Source organism: Anas platyrhynchos, chromosome 15 (assembly GCF_047663525.1).
Source record: "Anas platyrhynchos isolate ZD024472 breed Pekin duck chromosome 15, IASCAAS_PekinDuck_T2T, whole genome shotgun sequence".
Classification (NCBI taxonomy): domain Eukaryota; kingdom Metazoa; phylum Chordata; class Aves; order Anseriformes; family Anatidae; genus Anas; species Anas platyrhynchos.
This window is the reverse complement of record NC_092601.1, coordinates 17,367,440-17,383,528: the sequence shown is the minus strand read 5'-3', so window position 1 is coordinate 17,383,528 and position 16,089 is coordinate 17,367,440. Positions and strand designations below refer to the sequence as shown.

The window sequence follows — 16,089 nt, the reverse complement described above, 5'->3', positions numbered from 1 at the left end:
CGGGCTGAGCTGAGGGGGCCCGGCCGGCGGTGAGGCCCTGAGGGGGCCCTGAGGGGGTCCAGGGCCCTCCCCCGGCACCGGGAGCGGCCGTGAGGGGGCTGAGGGCCGGGGAGGCGCTGGGGGAGCCCCCAGTGGGCTGTAGGGGGGCTGGGGAGGGGCTCGGTGTCAGGGGCAGGGGGCCAGGAGGGGGGCGATGGGTTTAAACCACAGCAAGGGAGACCCAGGGCAAGCACTGGGAAGAAATCCTGAGCTCTGAGGGCGGTGGGGCCCTGCCACAGGAGCTGTGGGATTCCCGTCCCTAGAGGTGCCCAAGGCCGGGCTGGATGGGGCTGGGGGCAGCCTGGAGGGGCCCAGCCCACAGCAGGGGCTTGGGACTGCGAGATCTGCCAGCTCCCTTCCAGCCTGAGCCCCTCTGTGCTATCCACGCAATGCTCCTGATCCTAAAGCTTTCTGTCTTCTTGCAGGGAGCAGTCCCCGAGCCAGGACGCTGCCGTGGTGCCATGGGACCCGTCCCCGCTGCCCGTGATGAGCCTCCCTGCATGGCTGGCTGCTAGCCGTGGGGTCAGGATGCTGCCCCAGCCCTGGCGCCTCTTCTCGCGGGCGGCAGACGATGCGGCGCTGCGGAGGATCCGCAAGGTGCTGTGCGTGGCCGAGAAGAACGATGCCGCCCGGGGAATCGCGGATCTGCTCTCCAACAGCAGGATGCGGCGGGTAGGAACACGCTGCATCTCCCTGCCTCTCGTTCACATGCCCATGGGTCTGGCAGAGCTGGCTAAGTCAGTATGTATCTTATGCAGAGCTTGGAAAGGGTCTCTGTCCCTTTCTGTCCACGTGAGGGTACAAAACCTCTTTATTTTGTGGATAACCACTGCTTGCCCAAATGGATCCGAAAGTCTTGGACCCATTTTCCTTCAGATCCTGAAGCCCTGCTGGGATTCAGCTCCCCAGCTGTGCTCTCCCTGCAGACAGCTTTCTCCAGGCATTGAGCTCAGCAGTGGGGGTTCCCGGTGTCGTTCCCAGCTTTGCAGCGTACGTAAAAGCCTTCAGGAGCTGAAACCATCTGTTCCCAGTCAGAAGGCACCGCTTCCGCAGCATCAGCAAGTATCAGGGGTGCAGTGAAGTTCAGAGAACGAAGCAAAGATGGTCTGTGGTTTGGAGAAGGGGAGTTCAAAGATCTCTTCTCTCAGCTGCTGCTTTGTTTTGTGACCTTTAACAGTTTGCATAATTACTTGGTATTTCCAAGCCAAGGGACTGGAAGCCGCTTCTAGACCAAACCCATGTCTGACTGCAAGATGTTCTTGAGAACCTGAGCACAGACAGCATCAGTCAAAGGAAGGCATTGTCATGATTCAAGATCAAAATACCCCATCTAGAAACTTCCACAAACATCGGTTAGATGGAAGGGACCCAGAGCTGGCACTGATTATCTTGTGGAGCAGGACAGTTGTTTGGCAGGAGTGGGGACAATAACTGGTCAACCCAAGTCTGCTCCATACCAGTGATAACCCTGGCACCACCCTGGGTGTGTTTTAAGATACTGGTACACTGGGAATGCCATTCTCACGGCTTTGTAAATGATGCAGGCAACTTCTATCCGACCTCCCTTGCCTTGGTGTTTTAGCTACAGTACCTGATTTTCACCTGCCCTGTATTTCTGTGCCCTGCCATAACATAAAGCGAGCTGGAATGGGTTTGTTTGGCTTCTGTTGGCAGCCAGAAACTTAGCGACTCTCCTTTTCCTTCCAGAGAGAGGGGTTTTCCAAGTTCAACAAGATCTACGAATACGACTACCAGATGTTTGGCCAGGTAGGGCTCTCTTTCATTCCACTGCTGGATTAGAGAAGTGCAAAATGCTAATTATTTGAAATGCTCATCCGGTTTTGGCAAAAACAAGAAGTCAGGATTTCTTTTCTTGGCTTTTTTCCAACTTTCCATCCTTCTGTTTTACCACCTGTCAAAAAATGTTATTTAGAACTGGGAGCTTCCTACTAAAAAAGACGACAAGGTGATAGCTTTAGATGCCTGTAGGGAAAGGAGCCTGTTAGAAAAAGCAGGAGGTGGGCATTGGGTTGTGAGAACTCTGTCAGATTGTAGGGCTCTGGGGAGCTTGCAGCCAACGATGGGCACTGATTACCTTGCCCCATCTCTTGCAGAACGTTACCGTGGTGATGACATCCGTCTCGGGACACTTGCTGGCTCATGATTTCAAGCTGCCCTTTCGCAAATGGTTTGTACTTATCCAGGGAAGTGAGTTGTTTTATCCAACTTCCCCCCCTTTTGTTCTCTGCACGTGAAATAGGAGAAGCTGCACGTTGAGGGCTGCCTTCCAGATTTCCTCTCTTCTCTGACTGCGTTTTGGTTCTGCTGCTTTTGAGTCAACGTAGCTTGGCATTTCACACAGATTCCTAAGTTAAGGCTCATAGTATTATACATTGATATCAGTACCTGAGCAGCATTTCCTCGAGTGACAGCACCAGTTAACGTCTCACAATATGCTTTAGTTTCTTACTCACTGTTTATCCTCTGTTTACCAGGCATAGCTGCAACCCTCTGGCTCTTTTTGAAGCTGAAATCGAGAAATATTGTCCTGAAAACTACGTGGATATTAAGGTATGTTGTTGGTAGCAGTTTCCTTGGAACTCAAAGTTCAGAGGTTGATTCTGCAAATATTGTCTCAGACAGAGGGAGGATTGTACCTTTGTCCTTAACTGCAGAGTTTCTAGAGTTTGGCAAATTCCTCCTGGATTTTCTAGGACTATTGTGTTGTTCTTCCATATCATGGCAATCTCCTGCTAGTGTAAAATTAGAGCAGAAAATGAACAGCTACTTTGTTAAGAGCAGAAATCTGTTCCCAACAAGGTGGAATTGGTAATTGCAACTCAATTTTACAAAAGATGTCATTTTTGGAAAACAGACGGTGGTACAATCCAATCCAAGCCAAGCCGTGTTTTTAACAAACAATTAGATATAAATAAATGAATCATTACTTTTGAAAGCTGCCTAATCTCATGAGAGAGACAATTACAAAATGTTATTGCAACAATCCATCTCTATGGATACACGTTGCATTTCGTGTTCACTTTGTGAGTCATTCTGAAATGAAATGACAAAGCCAGTGGCCTGGCGTGTCTCATTCTGTGTTGTTTTCTGGTCTCAGAGAACCCTTGAACGAGAAGTCCAGCAGTGCCAAGCTCTGGTGATCTGGACTGACTGTGACCGAGAAGGAGAGAACATCGGCTTTGAGATCATTCATGTTTGCAAAGCTGGTGTGTAGAGCATCTGTTGCACCAATCTGCTTTCCATTAAAATGCTGATTTAACAGGTATCACTGCTCAGATTTAGTACCAGAGATGTCATTCTTACTCACTTATCAGTCTTGCTGTGTGCAGGTCAAATCCACTGGCTGTAATTTTGATAAATATCTGGCTTTGATACACAAGAAATGCGCTCCTGCAGTGGAAAGACATAGAATAGGTTGAGAGCATGCTCTTTTTAAGCCAGCTGTTTATTAGTTTATCCTTTCCATTGGTGTTTGTATCACTTAAGTTGTTTTTTTTTTCCCCTCTTACAGTAAAGCCAAACCTCCAGGTTTTCCGAGCCCGTTTTTCAGAGATCACCCTTCATGCTGTCAGAACAGCCTGCGAGAACCTCACCCAACCGGATCAAAAAACCAGTGATGCTGTTGATGTCAGGCAGGAGCTGGATCTCAGGATAGGTACGTAACCATGCTTTGGGGATGAGAGCTGACTGCTAGCCCTGAGCTGTTGTGCAAAAGCAAGAGAGCAAAGCTCATGCAGCACTGAAAGCCTTCTGCAACTGTTAATATTTAAATTGGAGTAAAATTAATACTCAATTGACTATTAAAGAGAGCCCTCTGCAGTATCGCAATTATCCTCCGATGTTATATTCAATTCTAGTGCCCATTTTGTTTTCCCAGGTGCTGCTTTCACCAGATTCCAGACGCTGAGGCTCCGGAAGATCTTCCCTGATATTTTAGCAGATCAGCTGATCAGCTATGGTAGTTGCCAGTTCCCAACCCTGGGGTTTGTAGTGGAACGCTTTAAAGCCATCCAGGCCTTCGTTCCTGAAGCCTTCTATAAAATCAAAGGTATGCTGGAGGAAAATGAGCACAGAACTCTATCTTAAAGGGTTTAATGGCTTTGAGAAGGAAAAAAGTGTCAGGCAACCAACAAACGATTGCTGCAGAGGTGATTTCCTCTTCCTTTGCCACAATCATTATGCAGAACTATAAAGGTTTACCAGTAGCGTTGCCCTATTGCCTCTGTCTTTCACCTACATTCCTACCATATCACTCTGATCTGGTTTTCAAAACAGTGACACACGAACACGAAGATGGCAATGTGGTCTTCAACTGGAAGAGGAACCGGCTCTTTAATCACACAGCGTGCCTGGTCCTTTACCACATGTGCATGGAGGTAGGAAAGCTTGTAAACAGTCGTGTGATTTAGGACCAGCTAAACGTTTCCCACATCCTTCTTGCTCAAGATGTTTAAAGAGCAGCCTGTGTGAACTCTTCAAGGAGATTTTTTGCTTATTCTGCATTTAGGATCCTGTAGCAACTGTTGTTGAAGTTGGGAGCAAGCCAAAGAGCAAATGGAGGCCCCTGCCCCTGGACACCGTGGTATGTTTGAACTGTGCTGAAAAGACTGATGTGAAAGAAACTTTGAGCAGATGTTTTACTCACCACTCAGAGTTATGCACAAATACGTGTTGTGTTTTTTTTCTGGCTCCTCCCAACACAGGAACTTGAGAAACTGGCTTCCCGCAAACTGAAAATAAATGCAAAGGAAACCATGAAAATAGCAGAAAAACTTTATACTCAAGGGTAAGAAAGCAAAATTTGTCATGGTAAACTTAGTTATTTAAAAAAAAAAATGAAAAAAATAAAATGGGAAGCATCCTGGAGCACCTCTTCAGTGTTCTTCTGTCTTTCTTAAGGTTCATTAGCTATCCCCGAACAGAGACCAACATTTTCCCCAAGGAGCTGAACCTCTCCACCTTAGTGCAACAGCAAACGCAGGACCCGAACTGGGGGGCGTTTGCGCAGAGGATTTTGGATCAGGGTGGGCCAACTCCTCGGAGTGGAACCAAATCAGATCAGGCTCACCCGCCCATTCACCCCACCAAATACACTGCTAACCTGCAGGTGAGTCTGATAAAGGTGGATGTAACTGGCTGGTTGGTACTGCTTGGAGAAGAAAGCTAGAGCTCTTTATAGCATGGTCATTAGCACAATATCCTCACCTATTTCTTGACACCTTGCTACCACTGGAGGAGAGCCTGACCCTCTTTTTTTGTTTGACACTAGGGCAATGAGCAGAGACTGTATGAATTCATCGTGCGCCATTTCTTGGCTTGCTGCTCTCAAGACGCCAAGGGACAGGAAACAACCGTGGAGATCGACATTGCTAACGAGCGATTCATTGCTCAAGGACTAATGATCCTGGCCCGAAATTATCTGGAAGTCTATCCTTATGAGAAGTGGAGCGACAAGGTAACACCCTTGAAAATCATAGATGGGAGAGGCTAGAGCACCTGCGGTTTAAAACTGCACGTGGGCTGTACTGATGGGAAAACTTCCCAGCTGCTTTCAGGCCCCCCTACAAAACATTCTGGGACAATCCCTACCCCAGTGGCTGTTTCACTTGGAGCCATCTCTGCTGAAGAGCTGTGCCACGTTATTGTGCCAGCTTTGGCTAGATTCTCCCCCTTCTGACACAGCAGAGACCTTACAGGGCTGCTTCCACGTTGGGAAGATTACTCACCCAGAGGAGCTGCAGTTGCCATTCCGTGGTCTCTCTGGCAGCTCACTACTGGCAAATCCTGAGCACCCCAAGCCTTGATCTCCTCCAGAGCAGGGTGCTGTTGTGTTGCTGCACTGGCCTGCAGTTAGCACGACTTTTTGTCTTCAGTGAGTGGTCCAGCGAGGCAGTTTCAAAGAGATTCTCCTTCCCTTCAGGTTATCCCAGTGTATCAGAAAGGGTCCCGCTTCCAGCCCACTACAGTGGAGATGGTGGATGGGGAAACCAGCCCTCCATTGCTGCTCTCAGAAGCGGATCTCATTGCGCTCATGGAGAAACATGGCATTGGTCAGTATGGGCAGCGTGGCCTTTCCCTCTTGGGAGAGCTTTGTTCACAGCTTCTCAGCTTACCTGGTACCAGTTCTGTCCCACCCTCAGAGCAGGGAGTTCTCTACGAGTCACTTCAGATAAGAATTTACTTAAATATACAAAACAGGGGAATAGTTGAGACCTGTGGGCAAATTCCAGGGGTCCTAAGGGGACTGCAGAGTGTCTCCAGTACTGAGGGGATGTGCAGTTTAGGGTCAGGGGCATGTTTGCACCTTATTGGCCTCAGTGCCAACAGAACGTGAGGCCAGTGCTGCTTCTGGCTATAAGTTCTGCCCCCCTCTCCCTTTAGTAGGCACAGGGGAAGTCTTCTTGGCACCCAATTTCAACTAACAACCTGTCTGCTTTCAGGGACTGACGCCACTCACGCAGAGCACATTGAGACAATCAAGACCCGGATGTACGTGGGCCTCACAGCAGATCAGAGGTTCCTCCCGGGCCACCTGGGCATGGGGCTGGTTGAAGGTAGGGGCAGCGCTTGTCAGGAGGAGGGCAGGTTCCTTCCTTGTTTGTTCCTTTCACTTACCCTGCAATACGCTCCTCAGGCTATGATTCCATGGGCTACGAGATGTCCAAGCCTGACCTTCGAGCCGAGCTGGAGGCTGATCTGAAGCTGATCTGCGAGGGGAAGAAAGACAAATCTGTAGTGTTGCAGCAGCAGGTCCAGAAGTACAAACAAGTCTTCATTGAGGCTGTGGCCAGAGCCAACAAGTGAGTTCTATCTTTACCCTCTTCCGCTCGCTTTGCTAGTCTGAGAGGTGCTGGCCTGTCATCTGAGGCTCAGCCTGGAGTGGGATCCTGTCACATTGTCTTCTTGGAGCTCTGCCCAGTGCATGCAGGCATCTGCATGGGATGGGGCAACTCAGCGTGGCACGCTGTCACGGGCTGCTAGCTGCTCATCGTGGTTTCAGCTGCTTGCATTAAATTCTGAGCTGGCTGGAGGAGATGTCAGAGTGCACTGACCTCTTCCATGGCACACCCACATCTCGAGGCACAGTGCTGAGTCATCATGCTCACAGAGAAGCTCAGAGGGGCTGTGCAGAGGGCAGCAGGCAGTAATTCACTGCCTGATGGCATTTTGCAGAGGAGACAGGATGCTCTGCTTATTTCCTTACAGGCTGGACCAGGCCCTGGCTCAGTATTTTGGAGAAGCCACAGAAATTGCTGAGCAAGAGGAAGTCTACCCAGCAATGCCTGATCCCATTCGGAAATGCCCACAGTGCAACAACGACATGGTCCTGAAGACCAAGAGGAACGGCGGGTCAGTGACCTTTTTTATCATTTCAGACACAGGAGGCTGCTTTCTAAGTGTTCATTCACCTTTTCTCTGCAGCATGCTTGAAAACTTGGGCTTCAGCTGATGAACTCCACCAGCCACACAAGCTGTGTGGACTCAGCTGAACCTCCCTCTCGAGTTAAAAACAAATGTTGTTTGGACAGCTTCTGACAGCTGAGAAGAGAGGAGAAATATCACTGCCTGTCTCGATATTACCTCTTCTTCATGTGGTGCCTTTGTCCCACGGCAGGTTCTATCTCAGCTGCATGGGCTATCCGGCTTGTAAAACTGCAGTCTGGTTTCCTGATTTTGTGCTGGACGTGGCCAAGGACGAGAGCATCTGTGCCGAGTGTGGACCCCATCCTGTTCACAGGTAGGTCACACCAGCTATCCCTGAGGGAAATGTAACCCCTCAGATGTTGTGTTAGTCACCAGGGCCAGAGATTTCTGTGGGCTAGGCTGGGCAATCATTTTCTGTCCCAGTCTTGGACAGCTGGAGCAGCACTCCTGTGGGTTAGGGACGGAAAGAAGGTGGAGGGAAAGAGGTGAACAGCGTCAGTACAGCAGAATTAAAAAAAAATCAAGTCCATATCGAGGTCTTTGATGAGAAGCTGTACAAACTGGTAGGTTTGTGTTCTCCCTTTCCTTTTAGGCTGAAGTTTAAGTTCAAGAGAGGCAGCGTTCCACCCGTGATGCCCCTGGAGTTTGTTGGCTGCATCGGCGGCTGCGATGAGATGCTGAGAGAGCTCCTGGACCTGAAGTACTTAAACAGGTCGACGCAGCCTGCGCCGCCAGCCAGCCAGCAAGCCAACCACTCGCAGGCCAACAACTCCTTCAGCAGAGCAAGCAGCGACAGCAGGCAGGCGAGGGGGGCCACGAACCCAGCAGCAGGACATCTCCTCTCCTTGAGTACCCCGAGAGCACACAGGCCTGCTCCTGCAGCTGCTCCAGACAACGGGAACAACGCAGTGGTGTGCAACTGTGGGAACGAAGCCACGCTGTTAACGGTGCGCAAAGAGGGACCCAATCAAGGCAGGCAGTTTTATAAATGTAACACCAATGCCTGCAATTTTTTCCTCTGGGCTAACGAGCAGTCAGAGGACAGAAGCAACGCGGCTCCGCGGGGCTCTGCACCGCCCCAGCCCTTTGGGGGAAGGGGCCAAGCAGGCTTTCAGAGACCAGGAGGAGGAGGGAGAGGCCCAGAGCTCTTTGGAAACAGCAACTCCGGCTCAGGAGGTGGCACAGTCTGCAATTGTGAGCAGCCAGCTGTCACACGCACTGTCCAAAAAGACGGTCCTAACAAGGGGCGGCAGTTCCACACCTGCTCAAAACCCAGAGAGCAGCAGTGCGGCTTCTTCCAGTGGGCTGACGAAAATGCAGCACCAGGTAAGGCTGGGCTCGGGGTGAGAGGCAAGGCTTGGAGGCTGGTCTTAAAGCTAAGCCCAGCAGACATTGCTCATATGTCCATAATGCTGTCACTGCACAGCTTTTGTAGGAACTCTGACATTTGGCAGACTTCACATTTGTCTTAGGATGTCTGTCAGCAGCATTACAGCACTTCAAAAGTTGTGCTTCAACCGAGTCAGGCTTACCTTTCTGTGAATGCCAGCAGGATGCGTCCTCCTATCACAGATCCAAGCTCTAAGCAGCAGCAGGATGCTTTGCTTTGCCATGCAGTAAGCTTGCCCGTCTGTCTGTCCATGTGGCCCTGGATGAAGCCCAGCAGGCTTCCCAACTGTCTGTCTGGGACAGAATTTGTCTGTCCCACATCTTAGTGTTTGGTTTTGGGAGAGCTGTTCCTGACTTGATACAGAGTTGAAGCGGTGACACCACGTTTGGCAGTCTTAAACCCTCTTGTGTCACATCAGGGAAGCTGTGGTGCTCCCTCTGCCCCAGTTTGGGAACTCAGTGAAAGGCCAAGCCTGCCCGAAGCTTTGACACTGAGCGTGGCTGCAGTGGAAAGGTGCTGAAAGCAAAAAAAATCCACTAAAAAAATCACAAAGAAAAGAAAAAGACAGAAAAAGCATTGACACAGAAGCACTGTAAGCAAAGTACAGAGGTGGAGACGTGGTCTGAGAGAGTTCCTCAACACCAGCCTCCTCCTTCTTAGACATTTGGCCCTAAAGGGGTAGAATGAAAATTTTCAGAGCTCCTTTAAAACCAAGTCTTATTCTGGCATGACAGCACGCAACCAGAAAGATCGGTTTTCCCTGTTCTGCTCACACATTTCTCTGATGCTGCAGGACAAATGGATAACATGCAAATGCTCAGACAAATCTGAACCAAGCGTGGTTTCAGGACTAATTTGAGTGGCTGGGGTGGTGAAATCCTTGATCTCCTGCCACTGTGAACCTGTCTTCTCTTTTTCACCTGTATGTTTTCAAAGGTATTTAAATCCAAGTCGTTCCTTTGTAGGGGCTTCTGGAGACGCCTCGTGGAACCACTTTGGGAGCAGCGGGTACTCAAGGGAGATGGGGAGTAAGATGAAGAGACCAAGCAACCTCTCCTCAGGAGGCACTGCCAAGAAACCACGGACCTGTAGCGTTTGCCACCAGCCTGGCCACACGAAGAAAACCTGTCCTCACAACCACTGAGCCTGGGTGGCTTCTCCTGAGAGTCTGGGAGCTGCCACAGAACCGAGCCTGAGGGCTTTCTGGAGGGGCTGGGTGCAGCCTGCTCCTGCCGGGGCTACCTCCATCGCTCAGCAGGGCTGGGCAGCAAGGGTTCAAGCAGCTCTGAGAAGTGGCTCCACTGCTTGTGTTATCCTTCGGATTTCAGCTGCTCTTCTGCTGAGCTGATTGGAGTAATTGGAAGCATTTGGAAACTGTGAGTCTGCAGAGAAAACCGCAGTGGGTCTCGTCCGCTTGCAGCTCCCACTGTGGTCACATCCACACAGCATTTCTGCGTGGGGAGCTGGGTCGTAGCCACTGGGACAAGCCCCAGGGCTGCTTAACTCTCCTCACTTCCTGGCTTTCCACAGTGTGGAAATTTATTTTAAGCTCCCTGAGCACCATTCCCCGTGTTTTGTCACAGCCCCATGCCCCTCTTACCTTGGTTGTCCATCCGTGAAGGAGAGCCAGGTGCAGAGAGGATGGAGCTGGTCCTGCCCTGCAGGGGAAGCTCAGCTGCAGTGCCCAGGGAGAGCCTTTGTTTGAGGCTGCTCCTAAATTTGAAGCTGCATTCTTCCTCAAACCTCGAGGCGTGCCAGCGTGACGCTGCTAGCTAATGGAAGTTATTTTTGTTAGAGTAATAACTTTGTATTAAAAGATTATTTAATTTTTAAATTGGATACGGTGGCAACTTGCTGTTTCTTCCAGCTCACAATAGTTACACGATTCCTGTGAGAGCATCCACCCAAGTCTTGTTCTTTCCATTCACTCATCGGAACAATACAGCAGCTTTCTTGGCACAAACTCCCTGCAGCTTTTATTATTATTTTTTTTAGCAGGGAGCTGCAGGGGTGAAGGGAAAGCACTTTTATCTCCCTAGCTGCATTTGTTGTCGTGCTGCTGTCCAGGAAAAGAGAGATACTGAGCTGAACCTGGAGGGAGTGCCTTTTTTCCTGCACTTCGTTTAGTCTGAGCTCCCTGAGAAAGCCAGCCTGCCTCCTCCCTCTGTTTGGGCTTTCTTTACTTCAAAGCAAGGAGTTCCACACCCCTGCCTTGTTCTCTTCTGCCAGGGGGCAGCGCTCAGCTGTTCCCCCAGGGCCTCTGGGGCTGCTCCTGAGCACAGGGCAGCTCCCCTGGGTCAGTGCTAAGGGGACACAGCACAATTTTAGAGGGTAGCTCGAAGCAGGGGTGGTCACAGCAGCACAGGATTGCTTGGAGAAAAAAAAAAGAGCTTCTAACCCTGCCACAGCTCGTTGCTGTCAGCCTAGAGCTACAGAGGAAGGTCAGGAGAATTCACGTTGCGTTTCCCTGCACCCCTCGCTCCCCCTCTTAACAGCTGTAGCCTAAAAATACAGACCCGGTGGCGAAAATAACAGGATTACGAGGCTCTGTGATGCAGTCACTGAGCTGGCAGCAGCCTCCGAACAGCACCGGCAGCAGGAAACGTCTGCAGAGCACACAGGCAGCAGGTTCAGCGTTGCTGATGGCGCTGGCTGCTACCAGCTTTACTGGTTTAGCCCCAGTTGGTGCTCAGGGAGCGGAGCGGTGAGAGCCAGCAGGGAAACGGCACGAGCTGAGCACCACCAGGCAGCTCGCACCACAGCCCGGCACTCCAGGACAGCTTCAGCCCTTATCAGGGGAGAGGAGACAAAACAGAGCTGAGACGAGGACCAGGGTACACAGTGTAGGTTTATTCTCACGGCTAACACTTGGGAAATGGTTTGGAGGAACAGATTAATCTTCAGGCCGGGAGGAAACACAGCTGTTGTTTTCTTTCCCTCCCATAAACAAGATAACTCAAGGAAACCTAACCACAACAGGTGCTCACGTTGAAGTCCATAGGATTTTTCCATCCCCACCGGTGTGCAAAACCAGCATCGCTCTCCCCGTTAAACGAGGAGTGCATTCCTTCACACCTGGGCTGCGGCCAGAGCCAAAGCAGCCCCTCCGAGGAGAAAAAGAACAAAACACTCAAACAAAACATCATTATAAAAAGCAGCAGGAGCCACTGCAGTTCTTGCAAGCACTCCGCTCCAAGCATCGTTCCCGTCCCCTCCTGCCCCACACCACGAGGCTTCAGGAGAACAGGACACCAAGACAGCAGCAAAACATGCACGGAAAGGTCACTTGACAGGCTGGAGGGGACTTCTTAGAGCAGCCAGCACCTGCCCAGATGCTGGCAGTGCCACCCAGGAGCCCACAGCTCCTCTGCCACCACCCTTCCAACCCCACAGAGCTGGCGAGGGACGAGGCTCCCAGCCCAGCCCAGCAGCATGGCACTGTAAGAACACGTTGGGTGCTGGCAGAAGGACCCACACAGCACCCAGGACGCCCCAAACCGTGAGGTTTGCAGCAGCAGCACGGGACCAAACCTCTCCAGCTCCCTCGCAAGGGAAGGGGCTGCCCCAGGAGGCAGGGGAAGCTCGGCCCCGCTCAGGTCTGTTTCAGAGCATGAGGGGAGCCTCACAGCTGGGAACAGACAGCAGTTTTCTGGAAACCAGAGGCCAAACTTGCCCCGTGGTGGCTCCCAGCAGAGGGGACTGGCCTTTAGGTACTCCAGGCGCAGGTTGGGTTCCCCCTGGGTAAGGCAGAGCCTCGCAGCAAGAGGTTCCTTACGCCGCCGCCCACCCCCTTCTTCTCAGGCACGTTTTATTCAGAAAAAAAGAAACAGTTTGGTTCATAAAGTGCAAGAACTTGGCCTCTTACCGACTAGGCAACTAGAAGCATCACAACCCACGGCAGGGAGCAGCAGGCAGAGGGGGCACACCCGATGCCGGGGTGGGGGGCTCCCCACACAGCGCTCATTTCTCCCCCAGCAGCAATTCTGGCTCAGCCACCGCCCTGTAGAGCAGGAAGCCCATCTCCTCCACCTCCTCCTCCAGCAGCTCGCCGAAAAGGTTGACCTTGTGGTTGAAGTAGGAGGGCAGGACGCCCCGCTCCAGGTAGCCCACCAGCTCCTCCAGCACCTGCTGGAACCGGGCGGCGAGGCTGCCCTCTGCCCAGTCCCCCCCCGCGGCGCTGAGATGCAGCACGACGTGCACCAAGGGGCTGCCGCTCAGTCTGTGCAGGGCAGGGTGGCTCCTGCAGACGTTGTTCAAGACACGGAGGCAGCTCTGCCGGGCTCCAGCATCACCAGCATCCAGCTCCCTCACCTTCGAAGCCTCCGCCCTGCCGAAGCTCTCCAGCCAGAGGTTTTCCACCAAGCCCTGGGGAGGAGCGGCCAGCAGAACCCTGCCGTCCATCTCCACCACGGGGAAAAGGGCGATGCTCAGCTCCAGCTCCTCGTGTTTCACCTCCAGCCTCAGCTCCCTGGAGGCCACCACCGGGCGGATGAGGCTGCCCAGGAGGCTGCCGATGGCCGGCCAGTTGATGGAAGCCACCAGCAGCTTGTGCAGGGTCTCGTTGAGCGCGTTGGAGGAGAGGTAGCGACCCACCAGGAACTTATCCCAGGGGCTGCACCCCCGAGGGAAATACTCCAGGGCCCTCCTCTTGATCAGCCAGTACCGGGGGTTTCTCACCACCGTGTCCTCCCCCGGGATGAGGCTCCAGAGCGCGGCGTCGAGGACCACGGGCAGCATGAAGTGGACGTGGTCAGCGGCCAGAGCCCCGAGGCCGTCGAGCAGGGGACCGCTGAGGAAGAGGCTGCCAAAAGGCAGCTCCGGGCACTTGTTCCTCAAGAAGTTTTGCAGCTCGGTGCAGATGCTGCGGGCCAGCTGCCGGCCGAACGCTGCTTGTGCCTCGTGCACGGCCAGGAGGCTGCTGTGGTGCAAGAGGAGCTTCTCCTGCAGCGTGAGGCAGTGCTGGGGGATGGATTCTGCTTGAGGAGGCTCTGGAGGTGCCGGGCAAGCCCTGGGCTCTGCAAGAAGGGGATGGGGCTAAGGAAAAAGTCATGGCTCTGGGCAGATCAGCTGCACCAGCGACTGGTGAAAGTGTGAGCTCAAAGTGCAGCCCTGAGCCTTTAGAGGTGAGGCTGAGCTCGCCGAGAGGGGCACCAAGCAAAACTCTGACCTTAACAGCGCCTTACAGCCAACACGGGGCTCAAACCCCAAAACCCAGCAGCACCCAGGGGTGCTAGAGGAGGGCAGCCCAGGCTAAGCAGCAGCAGCCAGGCCAGGATGAAGTGTCAGGGCCCTCTGCAAGCCTCAGCCCCATCGCTTGCCCCTTCCACCCTTCGGCAGCCCCAGCCCTGCCCCAGTGTCTGCCAAATTGCTTCGGTGCTGCCAACGATCCTGATCGGGGCACAGCACCTCAGGACCTTCCCCCACACCAAGCCAGGCAAATCAGCCTTTGTCCACGAGCACACCTTGCTCCCTGCACAGAGCTGACCCCCCCAAAAAAACAGGCATTGTTCAACGGGAAACAAAAAAAGCCCAGGCAGAGCCTGCACCGCGCCGGGCTGGCTGAGCCACCCGGGCTGCAAACAGCGCAGGCACTGCCAAAAAAGGGGCCGCGGCTCGGGAGCCTCCCACAGAGGAAGGCACAATCGGGTCAGCTTTCCGACCACAGAGCTAAAAATAACGTGGTGCTCCCAGGCAGCCGGGAGCACAGACACAGCCGGCCCCAGAGCATCAAGGTGATCTTCATCCACCCGTGGAGCCCGGCGCCCCGACCGCGAGCATCACCTGGTGCTGGTGGTGGAGCCGGAGGGAGCAGGGGCTCGCTGAGGTCTTCCCTTCGCTGCCTCTTGGGAGGTTTTTGCGTGGCTTTGATCAAGGCCAAGTCCTGCCAGCTCTCCTCTAGGGTCTTCTGCTCGGCTTTGGGATCGCCGTCATCGCGAGGGCTCGTGGCTCGGTCTATCAGCTGGAGGGAGAGACAGGAGGAGGGGATGTGTGTGAGGTCCCAAAAAAATCCCACACCTCACCCAGAGGGAACGCAGTGGGGGCTCTCCCATCCCTGCTGCAGGAGCTGCAGGCCCCAGAGGCTCCTCGTTCTGGCCGTGGCACCCACACAAACCCAGGGAGGGAAAGCCCCCCGAGCAGCAGCCCCCTCTGCAGAAGGCTGGGTGAGCAAGGGGCCGTTCCGCAAGGAAAACCAGCGTGCCAAGCTGTCCTCTCACCATTTTTTGGCAGTTGCATCCCAAACTAGAGGGCAACTGCCCCTCTGATACATGTGGGTAAGTGTGCAGGGCTACTACTGGCCCAAAAAATTAAATTTATGAAGCCAGAAAGACGCACATTAGCCTCCTACAGATTTTTAAAGGGAAAACATTGAGGTATCCAAATAGGAATAAGACCTGAGACACCTTCCTGGAAGGGACACAACACCCCAGACCCCATAAATGAAGCAGCAAAGAGGGCAAAGTGTTTGAGGGCGCAGCCCCACAGCCTGTCTCCGGGTGATATAGCCGGGGAGTCCCGGTAGCCCCATCCCGAAGCCCCCCACCATCCTCACCCGTTTGACGGCCAGCGTGGCGATGGCGAGCACGGCGGCCCCGCTGACCCCCAGCACCAGCCTGGCGTTGGCCAGCAGCACGTCGAGGACGCTGCCCAGCCCGCTGTCATCCTGCCGCTTGCCCCGCTTGTGCGTGAACTCCATGGCCAACCTGCGGAGGGGACGAAGGACAACGGAGCACCGGCAACCGGCACCGGGGGGGGGGGCAACCACCGGGGGGCTAGCGGGGAGACCGAGCGGGCTACCGAAACGCTGGGCCCGACCAAGGGTCACCCCGGGTGCGGCTCCCGGGCCGTTGCGCAAGCAGGGGAGGGGACAGCGGGGCTGGGACCGGGACGGGGATTTCGGGGGGGAGGGGGGGGGGGGGCTACACCGGGACCCCCGGGAACCCCCGGGAAGGGCTGAGCCTTGGGGACCCCCACTCCGAGGGGGGGCTACCGGGGGGAGGGCAGCCGGGTGGGGGGCTCCCCGTGGGCACCGCACCCCAACCGAGCCGTGCCGGTGCCCTGTATGTCCCCCACCCCAGCTCCGCACTCACCGCGTAGCCCCCCCGGTACCCCCCGGTAGCCCCCCGGTAGCCCCGCAGAGCGGCGCGTGGCGGCGCGCCGGCGCGCCCGCAGCACCCCGGCGCGCCTCGGCGCAGCCAATCACAGCGAGGCTCCCG

The 16,089-nt window shown here is 53.9% G+C and overlaps 2 protein-coding genes and 1 long non-coding RNA gene across 3 annotated transcripts; 1 reads left to right on the top strand and 2 right to left on the bottom strand.

Moving 5' to 3' along the window:
• The first annotated feature begins 525 nt into the window (after positions 1-525).
• On the top strand, positions 526-10,714 carry TOP3A (DNA topoisomerase III alpha). Its single transcript, XM_072024102.1, has 19 exons — positions 526-711; positions 1,747-1,806; positions 2,154-2,227; positions 2,535-2,610; positions 3,158-3,266; positions 3,572-3,715; positions 3,938-4,108; positions 4,336-4,436; positions 4,568-4,642; positions 4,764-4,846; positions 4,960-5,167; positions 5,330-5,515; positions 5,981-6,110; positions 6,501-6,614; positions 6,695-6,860; positions 7,267-7,410; positions 7,676-7,798; positions 8,078-8,811; positions 9,841-10,714. The coding sequence occupies exons 1-19, from the start codon at positions 526-528 to the stop codon at positions 10,017-10,019; spliced, it is 3,063 nt and encodes a 1,020-aa protein (XP_071880203.1). The 3' UTR covers positions 10,020-10,714.
• On the bottom strand, positions 3,260-5,989 carry LOC139998773 (uncharacterized). The gene is made up of 3 exons (XR_011803678.1): positions 5,787-5,989; positions 4,706-4,790; positions 3,260-3,450 (listed from the first exon to the last, which is right to left on the bottom strand). It is a non-coding gene; the product is annotated as an uncharacterized lncRNA (long non-coding RNA).
• A 991-nt stretch (positions 10,715-11,705) lies between the features above and the next one.
• On the bottom strand, positions 11,706-16,087 carry MIEF2 (mitochondrial elongation factor 2). Its single transcript, XM_027469426.3, has 4 exons — positions 15,964-16,087; positions 15,426-15,576; positions 14,657-14,834; positions 11,706-13,890 (listed from the first exon to the last, which is right to left on the bottom strand). The coding sequence occupies exons 2-4, from the start codon at positions 15,567-15,569 to the stop codon at positions 12,836-12,838; spliced, it is 1,377 nt and encodes a 458-aa protein (XP_027325227.2). The 5' UTR covers positions 15,570-15,576; positions 15,964-16,087; the 3' UTR covers positions 11,706-12,835.
• Positions 16,088-16,089: the final 2 nt, after the last annotated feature.